General features: G+C 58.2%; 1 protein-coding gene across 1 annotated transcript in view; it reads left to right on the top strand.

Moving 5' to 3' along the window:
- The first annotated feature begins 13,917 nt into the window (after positions 1-13,917).
- The window catches only part of Myoz2 (myozenin 2), a 43,665-nt gene continuing 41,443 nt past the window's right edge, over positions 13,918-16,139 (top strand). Inside the window, exons 1-2 of the mRNA XM_005341339.5 lie at positions 13,918-14,075; positions 14,496-14,582. Of these exons, the coding sequence (XP_005341396.1) occupies positions 14,507-14,582 (76 nt within the window). The 5' untranslated portion in view covers positions 13,918-14,075; positions 14,496-14,506. The remainder of the gene's footprint in view (positions 14,076-14,495; positions 14,583-16,139) is intronic.

Genomic DNA, 16,139 nt, shown 5'->3' with positions numbered 1-16,139 from the left:
TGTAGACCTGGCCCCAGGGTAGGCATGGCCAACTGTAGACCTGGCCCCAGGGTAGGCATGGCCAACTGTAGACCTGGCCCCAGGGTAGGCATGGCCAACTGTAGACCTGGCCCCAGGGTAGGCATGGCCAACTGTAGACCTGGCCCCAGGGTAAGCAAGGCCAACTGTAGACCTGGCCCCAGGGTAGGCAAGGCCAACTGTAGACCTGGCCCCCAGGGTAGGCATGGCCAACTGTAGACCTGGCCCCAGGGTAGGCATGGCCAACTGTAGACCTGGCCCCCAGGGTAGGCATGGCCAACTGTAGACCTGGCCCCAGGGTAGGCATGGCCAACTGTAGACCTGGCCCCAGGGTAGGCATGACCAACTGTAGACCTGGCCCCAGGGTAGGCAAGGCCAACTGTAGACCTGGCCCCAGGGTAGGCAAGGCCAACTGTAGACCTGGCCCCCAGGGTAGGCATGGCCAACTGTAGACCTGGCCCCAGGGTAGGCATGGCCAACTGTAGACCTGGCCCCCAGGGTAGGCATGGCCAACTGTAGACCTGGCCCCAGGGTAGGCATGGCCAACTGTAGACCTGGCCCCAGGGTAAGCAAGGCCAACTGTAGACCTGGCCCCAGGGTAGGCAAGGCCAACTGTAGACCTGGCCCCCAGGGTAGGCATGGCCAACTGTAGACCTGGCCCCAGGGTAGGCATGGCCAACTGTAGACCTGGCCCCCAGGGTAGGCATGGCCAACTGTAGACCTGGCCCCCAGGGTAGGCATGGCCAACTGTAGACCTGGCCCCCAGGGTAGGCATGGCCAACTGTAGACCTGGCCCCAGGGTAGGCAAGGCCAACTGTAGACCTGGCCCCCAGGGTAGGCATGGCCAACTGTAGACCTGGCCCCAGGGTAGGCATGGCCAACTGTAGACCTGGCCCCAGGGTAGGCAAGGCCAACTGTAGACCTGGCCCCAGGGTAGGCATGGCCAACTGTAGACCTGGCCCCAGGGTAGGCATGGCCAACTGTAGACCTGACCCCCAGGGTAGGCATGGCCAACTGTAGACCTGGCCCCAGGGTAGGCATGGCCAACTGTAGACCTGGCCCCCAGGGTAGGCATGGCCAATTGTAGACCTGGCCCCCAGGGTAGGCATGGCCAACTGTAGACCTGGCCCCAGGGTAGGCATGGCCAACTGTAGACCTGGTCCCAGGGTAGGCATGACCCAACTGTAGACCTGACCCCCAGGGTAGGCATGGCCAATTGTAGACCTGACCCCCAGGGTAGGCATGGCCAACTGTAGACCTGGCCCCAGGGTAGGCATGGCCAACTGTAGACCTGGCCCCAGGGTAGGCATGGCCCCAAGGCTAGGTACTGCTAGGGAAGGACTAAAATCACTGAATACCACACCCTGACGCTAAGAAGAAGCAAATTGATTGTCAGGAAATCTGACAGGCTGCCTCTGTGCAGAGAGAATAGCAGCGGGACTCCTCTGAATTAAACTTTTCTAAGTCAGAGCCTGGGTTGTGCCCTGGGGGTGGGCTTCCCTTGCTATTGCAGGTGGAGAGCAAGCTTCAAAACTGCAAGAACCCCAAAGGGGAGGGGGCAGGAGGAGCAGGCCCAGGACCCCCAGCTCCTGGAGTTGGCAGGCCCTGTCTGTACTCAGAAAGTCGGAGAGTGCTGTGGTCAGGGTTCAGGGGAGGGGAGATGCCAGCCTCTGGGTAAGTGGGCTTTGCAGGAGGCGGGAAAGGTGTGTGGGCAGAAGTGGGGTCATCTTGACTTAGCGTCTAAGTGAACCCACGGTTGTGTTAAGAGGCCCAGCCCCGAGGCAGCGGTGGCCCCCGTTCACCTGGATGGCTCCCTCAGAAGAGCTCCCTGGTCTTGGGCAAAGTCACCTTAATCTCTTCAGTGTCCTGAACTCAGGGTGGGTACAGTACCGAGGCCACAGAGTTACTGATAGTAGTTATTAAATTAATAAACCTGAAAGCAGAAAACCTTTACTAGTGAGTACTCCGTTTTCCCTCAGAACAGCGGTTTTCTGGAATCCAGTGGGCACCACAATGGGTTGCCCTCCCACAGCGCCACCTTGTAACCAGGTCCCGCCAGTGACCTGAGAAGTTTCCCGAGAGAAGTTCTGATTGCCACCAAGTCATTTGTTGCCAGCCCACCAGATCAGACACCCAGGGACGCGTCAGCAAGACCTGGGTCCACAGGCAGGGCTGGAGTCCCGCGTCGTCCGGGTCTGGCCTCCTTTGGTCTACAGGAGGAGTTGGAAGCAGGGTTGCTCTGACGCTTCAGCAGGCTCTCCTTGAGGATGCAGCCCACACCCCCTGAAGAAGCCGGAGGCTCCCCATTTCTGAAGCTTGCTTTCTTTCCTGGTCTGGGCTCTGTCGGGGTGCCGAGAGGAGGAGTTTCAGACCGTTTGCCGTGAAGAGTCGCTGCCTCCCTGAAGGCTGAAGCCCAGCGCCAGAGAAGCCCGTGGAGGCCAGAGAGAGTGGGAAGTGGAACCTTTGTTAAAGGACAGCAGAACAGGCTTCCCACCCGGGAAGAGGGCTCCTGAAGGCGGAGCCGTGGAGAGGGCAGGTCTTCCCTGGCTTGTATCTGAGGTCTTCTTTGGTTCTTGCACATTCCTGTGCTCCATTTGGCTCATCTTCCTCTATGCTGCATTGGTGGGGGATGCAGGTGGGAAGGACCCAGGTGGGAGGCAGGTGGGCACGGGGCAGGGAGGAGTGACCTGGGCAGGAAGGGCCTGGGTGTTTGATTGCCATCTCCCTGTCTTGCTGGGAGCTGCTGGGTTACCCGTTCCTTGGGATGGGCCAGGCCTTAGAAACATTAACATCTCAATCTCCCAGAGGTCGTTCTGGATTCCCGGGCTCAGACTGAATTCTGTTCCTTTATTGACCTGATATTAGACCCCATCTACCCAACTACACTAACTACCTCTCTTTAAGTCTGGCTTCAGTAAAGTGCTAGACTCACCCTCATCTCGGCGGCCCTCGCTGCCCGGCTCCCTGCACACGCGCACACTGCCACCCTACACAGAGACACAGCATCCAGCAGCTGTGGACACTGCCCAGGAGGAGGCGAAGCACCACCAAACGAGTCTCTCCCAACCCCTCTTACTGACAGGCTCGACGGTGCCTGGCACTTCACCTCTCTTTCTCCATAAGGGAAAGGGGATGAGTTGGGGCTGGGCGACATGGGCCCTCACCTGTGATCGCAGCCACTCAAGAGGCTGAGGCAGGAGGGCCCCACACTCCAGGCCCATCTGGGTGACTAAGGGAGACCCTGTCTCAAAATGAAATCAAAAGAGCTGGGTGCAGCTCAGGGGTGGAGCGCTTGCCTAGCACGTGTGAGGCCCTGGGTTGAACACCCAGGGCCACAGAAACCAAAATGGGGCTCCAGTGCCAGGTCCTGTCACTGGCTACTGTGTGACCTTGGGAAAGTTACTTGCCTTCTCTGTGATCACACCACAGAATCAGCCTGGGGAAGCATCATCACACAATAACCAAGGCATCCCACGTGGCTCTGCAAGTCTCTCGGAGCTGCTGTGGGCTGTCAGCACCCACTGCCGCCGACCAGGTGTTATCTGGGAATCAGCACATTTGTCCTCACTCTGCATGATCTATGATTTCCTTATAAAAGTAATCTATAAACAAATGCGCACTGTGGAAAGCAGAGGTGGGAGATGGGGACAGAGAGGCCGCGGGCTGGTCTCGCAGGTGGAACGTCACCACGGGCGGGGGGAAGTGTGAGTGTCCAGGCCGCAGTAGGAGGATGAGCTAGGTGCACGGCCTGGGGAGGAGCCGAGCGGAGACAAGGCCACTGCGGTTGAGGTTCCGGGTCAGACGGTGACCCGCGTGCTACACAGCACAGAGGGCAGAAAACAAATGAAGCAGCGAGGTGGAGACCGGCCTCGGGTCCAGGAAGACGCCAGGCCCTCTGCAGGACTGTGGGGGCAAGGCTGTGGGCTCCCGGGTGGGCTGTCCCGCCTCTCCCTCCAGCAGCCACAGGGTCTGTACAGGAATATCACGGGCAGCCACCAGCACCTACCCTGCAGGCCACCAAGGCAGCCTGCGGAGGGGCCATGGGACAGGGCCCATGTGGTCCACCTCCCCTTCCAGTCCGGCTGGGCACAAATAACCAGGAGGTCACGAGCCACTTGTAGGTTCACACAGGAACTCCTTCATTGCCAGAACCCAACGGGAACTCCACCAGAACTCAACAGAAATTCCGTGAGAACCAAAAGTAGCGGGCACCCGGGTAGCAGGAGCCGCCTTATTGCCAGACAGCGGAGGTTTACATACACAACTGAATACACAGCCTGCCGCAATCCAGCATCATCCAGTTACAGCAGTCAGTCATCATCTTAATAATTACACACAGCTTAACTTAATTATCATCGTCTTAATGGCTCGCTGGCGCCACCCCTCAACCACTCCTTGTGGCAAAATGCCAGGCGCCATCCTGACTCGGCTGTGCTCTCAACATGGGGTCTTGGCTTCGGCTGGTTTTAGAGGTCTGCGTCTAGGGGAAAGGAGAGCTGTTCAGTAGCAGGGAGCAGACAGAGTGCAGTGCAGAGGGGAGGACGGCAGGCTGCCGAGGGACCTCCACCATCTACAACCTGCCCTCAGGATGGGGAGGCCAGCAGGCTCACCAGTACCCAGGAGCCCCAGGGCCTGGCTGGGTCAGAACCAGCTGCCTGGACGGCGTTCCTGGCTCCAGATCGGGCACTCGGAGCAAAGTTCTTGAGATGGTCCTCATTTGGAAATAGACACTCCTTTGAGGCCTGGGTTCGGAGCAGCTCTCTGTAAAGCTCGCTCTCTTCTCTCTGGGCTATGATCTGCTCTGTCAGTGAACAAGCAGCATGCCGCGGGACGCCGCTGGAATCAGGGCATCAGAGATAGGACTCCGCTGCCTCTTCTGGCCCGTCTGGGCCTGCTTCACACAGAGCCCACCTGGGGTAGAGACGCAGCCTGCTGGGGACAGTGACTGGCAGGTGCTCAGGAGGCCCAGACGATGCTGGGAACCCAGGAGACCCATGCCCTGGCACATCTGTGCAATGCAGCTTAGGAAGACAGGACGGGCCACCCACTGCCCCGCAGAGCGCAGAAAGGCCAGGCCCCAGGGCCACTAACTTCAAGGGGTCAGGAGGCCACTCAGCAGAGGAGCCAGCATGGCTCGTGGCAGTGATGCCCCCCAGAGGCCAGGTGACAGCTGCTGTGGTCATTCTCAGTCCACTGAGGCACCGGCACTGACAGGCTGAGAAGCGACGGTCCTCCACAGCCAGAGCCTCTCCTCATGGAACACAACAACTTGAGAAAACAAGAAAACTCCACCACGGTTCTCCAAATTCCTAGATGAAACGCTTAGACTCCCACAGGGAGGCGAAGAGGTGGCCAGGAGTTCAGCAGGGGCTTGAGACTCGGGAAGTAAGACGGCAGAGGCCAGTCGGGCTCCCAGGAGCGTCCCCGTGGCTGCCGCAGCCCGGCTGGCTGGGCAAAATGGCCGGGGGGTGAGTGACAGCAACTTGTGAAGATTGATGCAGTGGGAGCCATTTAAGAGCCTGCGAGACCGTGCCTCCGGGTTGGGCTCTCAGCAGTGGAGTCCCGCTCCACGGGAGGGGAAGAGCCGGCTGCCACCGCCACGGCCGGCTGGAAAGTCTGCACCACAACCGGCTTGCGTACACGGCAGCCACCGCGCCAAGCTGCTTCCCGAATCCTCTGGTTACGAAAAGTATTCAGTAATAGCCTTTTGCTGCAACTTTTTTCCTGATAATCCTTCCTCCTCTGAACTTTTTTCTTCTTTCTGACTAGAGTTCCTGGGCTTCCATCAACATATGCCCTAACTGCTCTTGGTTCCACTGGGGCGCCTCCTTCCCTTATCAGTTTACTTCTCACTCCGTCCATATTTTCATCACAAAGACAATACAGTACAGCAAGACAAAACAAGACACAAACATACTGCATCAATCCTCTCCATTTTCTCAAAATGGCCATATTTCCTCTCGCCCTATCTAGGGATGGGCAGCTTTTCCTCGTCACTTACCCCCGAGTGTCCCAGGGCTCCCTGTACGGGCCACCATCTGCCGCAGTCTGGCTGCAGCAAACTAACCGGGGTTGACGAGCAACATGTGAAGATTGAAATAGCAGGAATGGGAGCCGTTTATTGTAGGACAGGAGGGGTATATATACATAACTAATTACACAAGCTTATCTTAATTAACATAAACTAGATACAGCAGTCAACCAATAAGGAATCATCATCTTAATGATTATACACAGCTTAACCTAATTGACATAATCTAGACACTGCAGTCAGTCATTAAGGAATCTATCATCTTAATGGCTTCTGGCGTTACTTCTCAACCACTCCTCCTGGCAAAGTGCCAGGCGCCATCTTGACTTGTTTACGGACCCTAACACATGGCAATCAGCCTCTGGTGACCACTGGACACAGGGTGGTGCTCAGGGTCTCTCCAGTGACCTCCCAGCACTGGGTGGTGTCCAGGCAGGCCCAAACCCACAGGAAGTGCCCACTCACAGAGCGCTCCCAGTGGTGGACAGCAGGAAGTCTGCCTGCATGGACAGACTGCAGGGCACATTTTAGGCTGTTGTGGGGACGGGGTCTTCTCTGGCTAAGATGCTGGACCTGGGGCACTTTGACAAGGAGTTGAACTCCCTGGTTTAACTTTGCTGAAGGTCCTGGTGCCTTGTGAGAACAGATGAAGAGGAGTCGGCCAGTCTCCTGGTGACCATGATAGTCTGGCCAGGAGAGGTGGTCAGGTGTAAGAGCGCGGCAAGGGACAGGTCGGTCATGAAGCGCTGCCGAGACTGGCAGACGAGGGCCGAGGTGACTGGGTGCTGCAGGAAGAGCAGAGGGCCCCAGCTCCCACGGTAGGAGCTCGGGCTGCTGAGGAGGAGCCGCAGGAAGGGTCCTCCTGCTCCGAGGCTTAAGTATGCACTTGATCAAGGGCTGAGAACCTCAGTGTTTATGTCCATCTCAGACTTCTTCCCAGACATTCGAGGCCCCATACTCAGCGGGCTACGTCTCCCGGGGGATTCTGCAGACCTCTCAGAATCAGTTGTCCACACCCGAGCACTTGACACTCCCTGACCACCCGGTCCTCTCAGGTCTCCCAGAGCTCAGAGGAGGGCGTGGCACTCTCCCTCCCACGGGCACCCCGTACCCACAGCAAACCCCCTGGTTCTCTGCCCAGTCGGACCCCATACCCACAGCAAACCCCCTGGTTCTCTGTCCAGTCGGACCCCGTACCCACAGCAAACCCCCTGGTTCTCTGCCCAGTCAGACCCGTACCCACAGCAAACCCCCTGGTTCTCTGTCCAGTCGGACCCCATACCCACAGCAAACCCCCTGGTTCTCTGCCCAGTCAGACCCCATACCCACAGCAAACCCCCTGGTTCTCTGCCCAGTGGACCACGCCTCGCCACCCTCATGACTTCCCCAAGGACAAGCCCAGGGAACCTGCAAGGCCCTCCAGTGGCCTCTCTGCCTCTGACCTTGCCTCGCAGGGTCCACCCTCCACTGAGCGGCCAGCGTGGCTTCTTGAGACAGTCACACTTCCTTTCTCTGGACAAACCCTTTGACAGCTTCCTCTCGGGGGCAGAGGACATCCAGAGCACTGGTGACAGCTGAGGCCCCCTCTCCTTGGCCAGCCTCCTGCCTCCCTTGCTCTGCCCCTGCTGGCTGCCTGCAGAGCCTGGGCCCTGCTTCTGCCTGGGTGTTCTCGGGTCAACGTGCTCCAGACCCGCTGCACAGATGCCCCTGGCCACAGAGTCCTCCTGGCCTTCCCGTGCTCCTCGCAGCCCCTCCGCCACAGCCGCCCATCTTCCCTGCTTCGTCACCTCTCTGGATCCGTCACTCCCCAGTAATGCCGCGGTGATTCCTTGGACGACTTGTCCAGATGCTGTCCACGGGGATGAAGACACAGCGCTTGCTCCTTGGTGCATGAACCACACCTGTGCCTGATGGCTGCCCAGTGAGCACTTGTTGGGAGAAGCAGGGGAGAGTCCCCTGCGCATGGTTTCCTGCACTGAGGAAGAATGGCCGCCCCAGGGAGGGGAACCTGCAGCTGGTGCTGAGATTGGGGGGCTGTGTGCCTAGCCCGTGCAGCACCTCAGCTCCTGGAGGGTCGAGACAGAACGAGGGCCTGAGGTCCGCTGACCACCGCCTCCTGTCCCACGGCTGCTCAAAACGGAACCCGGTGATGGGTGTGGAGGATGGTGGTGGAGGAGGGGCCCAAGTCTGAGAACAGTGCTCCTGTGGCCTCCGGTCCCTGCGGGCTGCAGTCCTCGAGGGGCAGCCACGTGGCCTAGGTCTCTCTTTAGCACATGCTGAAGGAGCCGAGATCAGGCTGGGCTGAGGGGTGCTGGATCTGCGTCTCCCCAGACTCTCCACACGTCAAGGCCTAGCACCAAGACCCACCTTTTGTGTTCTGCACCAACTGGCTTAAGTGGCCAAGGGGAGGACGAGGGACCCATGCGCGCACCTCACAGGAAGCCCCGGGAAGAGTAGCTGCAGGCCTCCCTGGGGACGAGGGGTGGGGACAAAGGAGAATGGGGTGACGCACACCAGCTGGGGCTCAGCCTCTGCTGGACCCTGCGCAGTGGGAGCAGAGACCTGGTGGTGCCGAGCAGCTCTCCAACAGACCTGAGGTGCTCTGAGCACCCACCGCGGCCGTGTCCCAAGCTGCAGGGTCTGCACACGCTGCTTGACACTCAGGCCAGCCGTCCAGTCTTCCCTCCTCTGAACCTTTAATAACTAGGCCACCAGCAAGCTAGCACCTGAAAGTGAGTTTAGAAAATGAAGCAAGACAATTTTAAGTCCATTTGGGAAAGTAAAATAAACAAAAACAATATATTATATCCTGTATAATCTTTAAAAAAAAACTTTACAAATATCTGTTTTAATTTTGGAAACCAAAATTAACAAAAACCATTGTTGATGCTGTTTCTTTAGAACTGCAAACACCACCAAGTGTTTTTACTCCTTATTAAACCACCTAGTTCATGGTCCTGAGGCTCCATCTAAACCTGTCCACGTTGCAGGGATGGTAAGAGGAAGAGGAAGAGTACACTGCCAGAGGGACTAAGTGCAAGGCACTGCTGCCCACGTTACGTGGAAATCCTCGTGACTTGTGGTGGGTCCTGAAAACTCCATCTTACAGATGCGGGAATCAAGGGCCAGGCAGCTTGAGTAATGGAGGCCACCTAAGTGATAGATCCAGGAACACCAGGCAACCAAACATCTCCAGAGGGATTCGGATTCACAGGCCTGGCCAAAAGAGGTTTCACAGACACCTAATAAACATTTTCACCTTAAATGTCGGCCTAGAAGCAATCGCAACAGGTCTCTCTAATCCTGCCCTCCACAGCTTGCACTCTAATACTGCCCTCTGCACCTGCATTCTAACCCTACCATCTGAACCTGCAGTCTAATCCTGCCCTCTGGAGCAATCCTGCCCTCTGCAGCCTGCACTCTAATCCTGCCCTCTGCACCTGCATTCTAATACTGCCCTCTTCACCTGCACTCTAACCCTACCCTCTGCACCTGCACTCTAGTCCTGCCCTCTGCAGCCTGCACTCTAAGCCTGCCCTCTGCAGCCTGCACTCTAAGCCTGCCCTCCACAGCTTGCACTCTAATACTGCCCTCTGCACCTGCATTCTAACCCTACCATCTGAACCTGCAGTCTAATCCTGCCCTCTGGAGCTAATCCTGCCGTCTGCAGCCTGCACTGTTAGCCTGCCCTCTACAGCCTCCACTCTGATCCTGCCCTCTTCACCTGCACTCTAATCCTGCCCTCTGCAGCCTGCACTCTAATCCTGCCCACTGAAGCCTGCACTCTAATCCTGCCCACTGCAGCCTGCACTCTAAGCCTGCCCTCTGCACCTGCACTCTAATCCTGCCCTCTACAGCCTGCACTCTAAGCCTGCCCTCTGCAGCCTGCACTCTAATCCTGCCCTCTACAGCCTGAACTCTAAGCCTGCCCTCTGCAGCCTGCACTCTAAGCCTGCCCTCTGCAGCCTGCACTCTAAGCCTGCCCTCTGCAGCCTGCACTCTAAGCCTGCCCTCTGCACCTGCACTCTAATCTTGCCCTCTGCACCTGCACTCTAGTCTTGCCCTCTGCAGCCTGCACTCTAAGCCTGCCCTCTGCAGCCTGCACTCTAAGCCTGCCCTCTGCAGCCTGCACTCTAAGCCTGCCCTCTGCAGCCTGCACTCTAAGCCTGCCCACTGCAGCCTGCACTCTAAGCCTGCCCTCTACAGCCTGCACTCTAATCCTGCCCTCTTCACCTGCACTCTAATCCTGCCCTCTGCAGCCTGCACTCTAAGCCTGCCCTCTGCACTTGCACTCTAATCCTGCCCTCTGCAGCCTGCACTCTAATCCTGCCCTCTAAGCCTGCACTCTAATCCTGCCCTCTGCAGCCTGCACTCTAATCCTGCCCTCTACAGCCTGCCCTCTAAGCCTGCCCTCTGCACCTGCACTCTAATCCTGCCCTCTGCAGCCTGCCCTCTAAGCCTGCACTGTAAGCCTGCACTCTAAGCCTGCCCTCTGCACCTGCACTCTAAGCCTGCCCTCTACAGCCTCCACTCTAATCCTGCCCTCTGCAGCCTGCACTCTAAGCCTGCCCTCTGCAGCCTGCACTCTAAGCCTGCCCTCTACAGCCTCCACTCTGATCCTGCCCTCTTCACCTGAACTCTAATCCTGCCCTCTGCAGCCTGAACTCTAAGCCTGCCCTCTGCAGCCTGCACTCTAAGCCTGCCCTCTGCACCTGCACTCTAATCCTGCCCTCTGCAGCCTGCACTCTAATCCTGCCCTCTGCAGCCTGCACTCTAAGCCTGCCCTCTACAGCCTCCACTCTGATCCTGCCCTCTTCACCTGAACTCTAATCCTGCCCTCTGCAGCCTGCACTCTAAGCCTGCCCTCTGCAGCCTGCACTCTAAGCCTGCCCTCTACAGCCTCCACTCTGATCCTGCCCTCTTCACCTGAACTCTAATCCTGCCCTCTGCAGCCTGAACTCTAAGCCTGCCCTCTGCAGCCTGCACTCTAATCCTGCCCTCTGCAGCCTGCACTCTAATCCTGCCCTCTGCACCTGCACTCTAATCCTGCCCTCTGCAGCCTGCACTCTAATCCTGCCCTCTGCAGCCTGCACTCTAAGCCTGCCCTCTGCAGCCTGCACTCTAATCCTGCCCTCTGCAGCCTGCACTCTAAGCCTGCCCTCTCACCTGCACTCTAACCCTGCCCTCTGCAGCCTGCACTCTAATCCTGCTCTCTGCAGCCTGCACTCTAAGCCTGCCCTCTACAGCCTGCACTCTAAGCCTGCCCTCTGCACCTGCACTCTAATCCTGCCCTCTGCAGCCTGCACTCTAATCCTGCCCTCTACAGCCTGCACTCTAAGCCTGCCCTCTGCACCTGAACTCTAATCCTGCCCTCTGCAGCCTGCACTCTAATCCTGCTCTCTGCAGCCTGCACTCTAATCCTGCCCTCTACAGCCTGCACTCTAACCCTGCCCTCTAAGCCTGCACTCTGCACCTGCACTCTAATCCTGCCCTCTGCAGCCTGCCCTCTAAGCCTGCCCTCTAAGCCTGCACTCTAACCCTGCCCTCTAAGCCTGCACTCTGCACCTGCACTCTAATCCTGCCCTCTGCAGCCTGCACTCTAAGCCTGCCCTCTGCACCTGCACTCTAATCCTGCCCTCTGCAGCCTGCACTCTAAGCCTGCCCTCTCACCTGCACTCTAACCCTGCCCTCTGCAGCCTGCACTCTAATCCTGCTCTCTGCAGCCTGCACTCTAAGCCTGCCCTCTACAGCCTGCACTCTAAGCCTGCCCTCTGCACCTGCACTCTAATCCTGCCCTCTGCAGCCTGCACTCTAATCCTGCCCTCTACAGCCTGCACTCTAAGCCTGCCCTCTGCACCTGAACTCTAATCCTGCCCTCTGCAGCCTGCACTCTAATCCTGCTCTCTGCAGCCTGCACTCTAATCCTGCCCTCTGCAGCCTGCACTCTAATCCTGCCCTCTGCAGCCTGCACTCTAATCCTGCCCTCTACAGCCTGCACTCTAACCCTGCCCTCTAAGCCTGCACTCTGCACCTGCACTCTAATCCTGCCCTCTGCAGCCTGCCCTCTAAGCCTGCCCTCTAAGCCTGCCCTCTAAGCCTGCACTCTAAGCCTGCCCTCTGCACCTGCACTCTAATCCTGCCCTCTGCAGCCTGAACTCTAATCCTGCCCTCTGCAGCCTGCACTCTAATCCTGCCCTCTGCACCTGCACTCTAATCCTGCCCTCTGCAGTCTGCACTCTAAGCCTGCCCTCTACAACCTCCACTCTAATCCTGCCCTCTGCAGCCTGCACTCTAATCCTGCCCTCTGCACCTGCACTCTAATCCTGCCCTCTGCACCTGCACTCTAAGCCTGCCCTCTGCAGCCTGCACTCTAAGCCTGCCCTCTGCAGCCTGCACTCCAAGCCTGCCCTCTGCAGCCTACATCCAACCCAAGGACACACTCTGAGGCCTGCGGCCAGCCTAAGAACACACAGCCTATTCCAGCCTCACTCCCCTGCCTGACCTCCCCCCTGTTCATTCACCTCACTGCCACATCTCCCTTGTGTCTATGGTAACTAGAAAAGGACCCAAAGCCACCCAACCTTCTGATGTACTGCACGACCTACCCCAGCCCTGCCATCGTACACTGGCCCCTGAGCACAACCTCATGCCTGACACAAGTCTAGGGACTGGAGATGCCAAGACACAGGGACTCCCTATCTTACCAGGAAAAAGACATTACATGGGTGCACAGAAAGGTGGAGGGATGGTGGACAAGCAGACTCCGGGCAACATACTTGGAGAGACTGGTGGTGTTCACCCAATACCACGACCTTCCTCCTCAGAGAGTCAGAACAGCCCCACTCAGCCTCTTGAGTCACCTGTGCCTGCGGGACTGCCGTTGCCCAGCAGGATACAGAGGACCTGGCACAGCATCGAGGTGTGTGCTGGGGAGACAGGCGCCTTCCTGCTGCCTGAGCTCTGAGCAGGCTGAGGAGCAGCGGCAGACAACGAGGCTCGGGGCCCCCACTTCTGGAAGGTAGAGCAGAGGTTAGCAGGTGACCGGTTTCCTCACCTCCAGCCCAGCCTTACCAGGAGAGAAGGGCTCGACTTCTCTCAAGTTTCTGTCTGGGATTTTCAGTCACTCCTCTTGACTAACAAAACAACCGAACGGGTCGTGGGGCAGAGGAAGGTGGAAGGACTCCGTGGGGCACTGTGTTCAGGAGACTCTGGAGGGTTGGTGGCGGCCTCACCTTTGAGCAGTGTCCCTGGCCTGAGGAGGGAGGCGAGCTCCCAGAGCAGGGAAACAGTTAGCGGAGTCCAGAAGGGAGCGTGCTCTGTGCCAGAGCCAGGGGCTGATGTGGCCCGCCTCCCAGCCCCGTGTCCTCCGTCTGCGGAGGCCCTGGGCCTGAGGTCCACGGTGCAGCACCTGCTCTCCGAGGCTCAGCTCCTGCTCAGCCACGTGTCCCTCACAATGCCCCCCACGTACCCTCAAGAGTGAAGCCGCTCTGTGGACTCGGGGCCAGCTCTGTGGGTGCCCACAGGTCTCCAGAGATGTCCCTGTCCATAGAGTTCATTTTGATTATGAGTGATCCGCCATTCTGTTCTCATTCACGGGCACGTCTCTGCCGCTCGACTGAGGTACAGAGTCAGGACCACACTGTAGAAAGTCTTTCAAGTCCCCTTTGGCTGTGGTCTCTTCCAACCGAAGGTGAGGGATAGGAGCTCTGTGGGTCCTGGATGCACCCCCCTTCACCTCTCACAAGCTGGAACAATGGAGAGAAGCTGATGTTCCCCGTTCCTTTCTTCTGCCAGGAAGATATGAGTAGCTGAAGCATTCGGTGCTATTTATAGTCCCTGAGGTCAGTGGGATGCCAGTCTCCTCAGCGAGGCTCAGTCCCGCTCGACTCAGAGCTGGGGACCATGCCGTCCCAGGTTCAAGGGTAAAACCCATCAGCCCAAGCGCCATCTCCGCCATCTCCTCCATCTCCAGGTCTCCTCCAGGATCGCCCTTGCTCCCAGGCTCCGTCCAGCGTCCAGCAGCAAGGTGAGTACGTCGCTCCCCGAGGGCTGCCGGTTGCTGTCCAGGAGGCTCAGGGCAGGGTGCAGCAGCGCACTCTTGCTGAGGGGCAGCTGTGCGGGCCAGTGGTCGGGCGCTGACCAAGGGCCTGTTTGTTCTGGTGCCCTCCTCTCTCTCCCTTGTCTGGGATGGACGGGCCAGACGTGGGTACACTGGAAGGCCAAGGAGACAATGGTGGGTTAAAAATAACCCTGGACGGGCAGCTCTCCTACCTCACTGCTGGGGGACATGGTGTGAGTGCACAGGAAGGACTGGCCCGACACTCCTGTCACCAGATGTCACCCGACAGGGATGCACAGCCAGGTCCTCCAACAGAGAGCAGCGGCGCTCAGAGGGGGCAGCTCTCGGGGAGGGCGGCTGCCTCAGTGACGCCTGCTCTGCCTACAGGGACCTGCTCCATGCTGTCACACGGTGCCCAGGTGAAGCAGAGGAGGCAGCAGGCGACCGCCATTATGAGGGAAGTCCACGGAAACGGTATGGTAGGACGCGCGTCGCGGCACTAGCAGCTCACACTAACTCTGGTGCCAGCGTCCTGGGGCTCCTGAGCCCAGGCTGCAGTCCCCCAGGCGGGCGGGGAGCTATTTTCAGAGGAGCAACTGCAGGGGGCTGAGGCGAGCGGCAGCTGAGGCCCGTCCTGCTCGCTGGCTGTGGCCTGGCCTTCTCTCCTGCTGGGACGGGCTTGCACCAGCTGGTCTCCAGGCACATCCACCGCACGCCGGGTCCTCGTTCTGCCCCCTCTCCCCAGGAGCTGCCGGTTCACTGGGAATTCCAGTCTGGCCCCGCAGCCAGCCTCGGCGTCACACTGACTCACTAACATCCTGTGTGCGAGACCCACGATGGCTTGTAGTTTCTGAGGAAGACAGAAAAAGTCCCCGTAGTCCCCAAACACTGACTGGGGACACTTTTCCATGGTTAGACGGGAGGTGTTCCCAGTGGATTCCACCTCGTCTTGGCAAAGCCTACGAGTGCCTCTGGCTTTGCATTTTGATCGCTGTGAAGGGAATTCGATTTTGCCCATGAGCAAAGCCAGCAGAGTACCCAGATCTGCCAGGGCCGAGGCGAGCCACCCTGACACGCTGTGGCACTTGGCCTGCCAGCCGTCCCACCAGGGACACGGGACGCAGCCCTTCACCACAGCCAGCCGAGGCCTGGGGCTGAGGCGCAGGGGCACTGGTGACCGTGAGCGGCGTCCTCCTTGGCACCTACCATGACCTGGGACTCTCAGGTGGCCCTCCTCCTCGCCGTGTCCTCCCTGAGTCTTAAGGATGACCACTGTTAGGATCCCCAAGGTGGCACTAGTGCCCTGGGCCAGCCTCTGTGGCTGTGTTGCATGGCCCCCAGCAAGCGTCCTCCTGCACCCATGCGGCCTGGTGACAGCTGAGGTCCTGGGGTCTCGTTGGTTTTCTGTTTTCTGTGATGTAAAACCGCCATCACTGTCCTGGACTGAAGTTTGTTCTCGTGTTTTACTGTGATATTGAGTTAGAGTAGAATAAAAGGAGAATAATTCTGAACAAGCTACCAGAACCGAATTGGTACTAATACAAAATTCCAAAATCCAGGCTTCTTTAAATTGTATCTCTGTGCTTCCTGCTTCAGGTTGTTTATTTGAAATTGTTTATACAGTTTTTCTGGTCAATAAGGCAAAACTCAGACCATGGCTGGAGCCTGAGACAAATTGCTCACCTTGAAACTGGACTGTGGATAACTTGTTTCGTTATTGCCTGGAAGTCCTGCCTAAATCAGCCCCTCTGCTGCGCTCTCATTCCAAACCTGGGTTCTCCTGCCGGCTCAGGCTCAGGCTCAGGCCTTTTTGCTTCTTTACAATGTAACTGTTGTTCCCAGGAAATGTAAAGGGGAAACACTATCATGTCCCAGAGGGGAGAGCCCTCAAACCACTGCTCCGCCAAGGGGACCCTGCCACGCACCGTCGGGTGACCCTCCCGTGGCGGGTGAGTGCCAGTCCCCTTACGAGTGGTCACAAGCGCTCAGATGGTGTGGGGTGACCAGGGCTGTCGCCTGAGGAAACCCTCC

The sequence above is a fragment of the Ictidomys tridecemlineatus genome, chromosome 9 (assembly GCF_052094955.1).
Source record: "Ictidomys tridecemlineatus isolate mIctTri1 chromosome 9, mIctTri1.hap1, whole genome shotgun sequence".
Lineage (NCBI taxonomy): Eukaryota > Metazoa > Chordata > Mammalia > Rodentia > Sciuridae > Ictidomys > Ictidomys tridecemlineatus.
The sequence above is the reverse complement of the archived record's forward strand: the minus strand, read 5'-3'. Positions and strand labels throughout refer to the sequence as shown.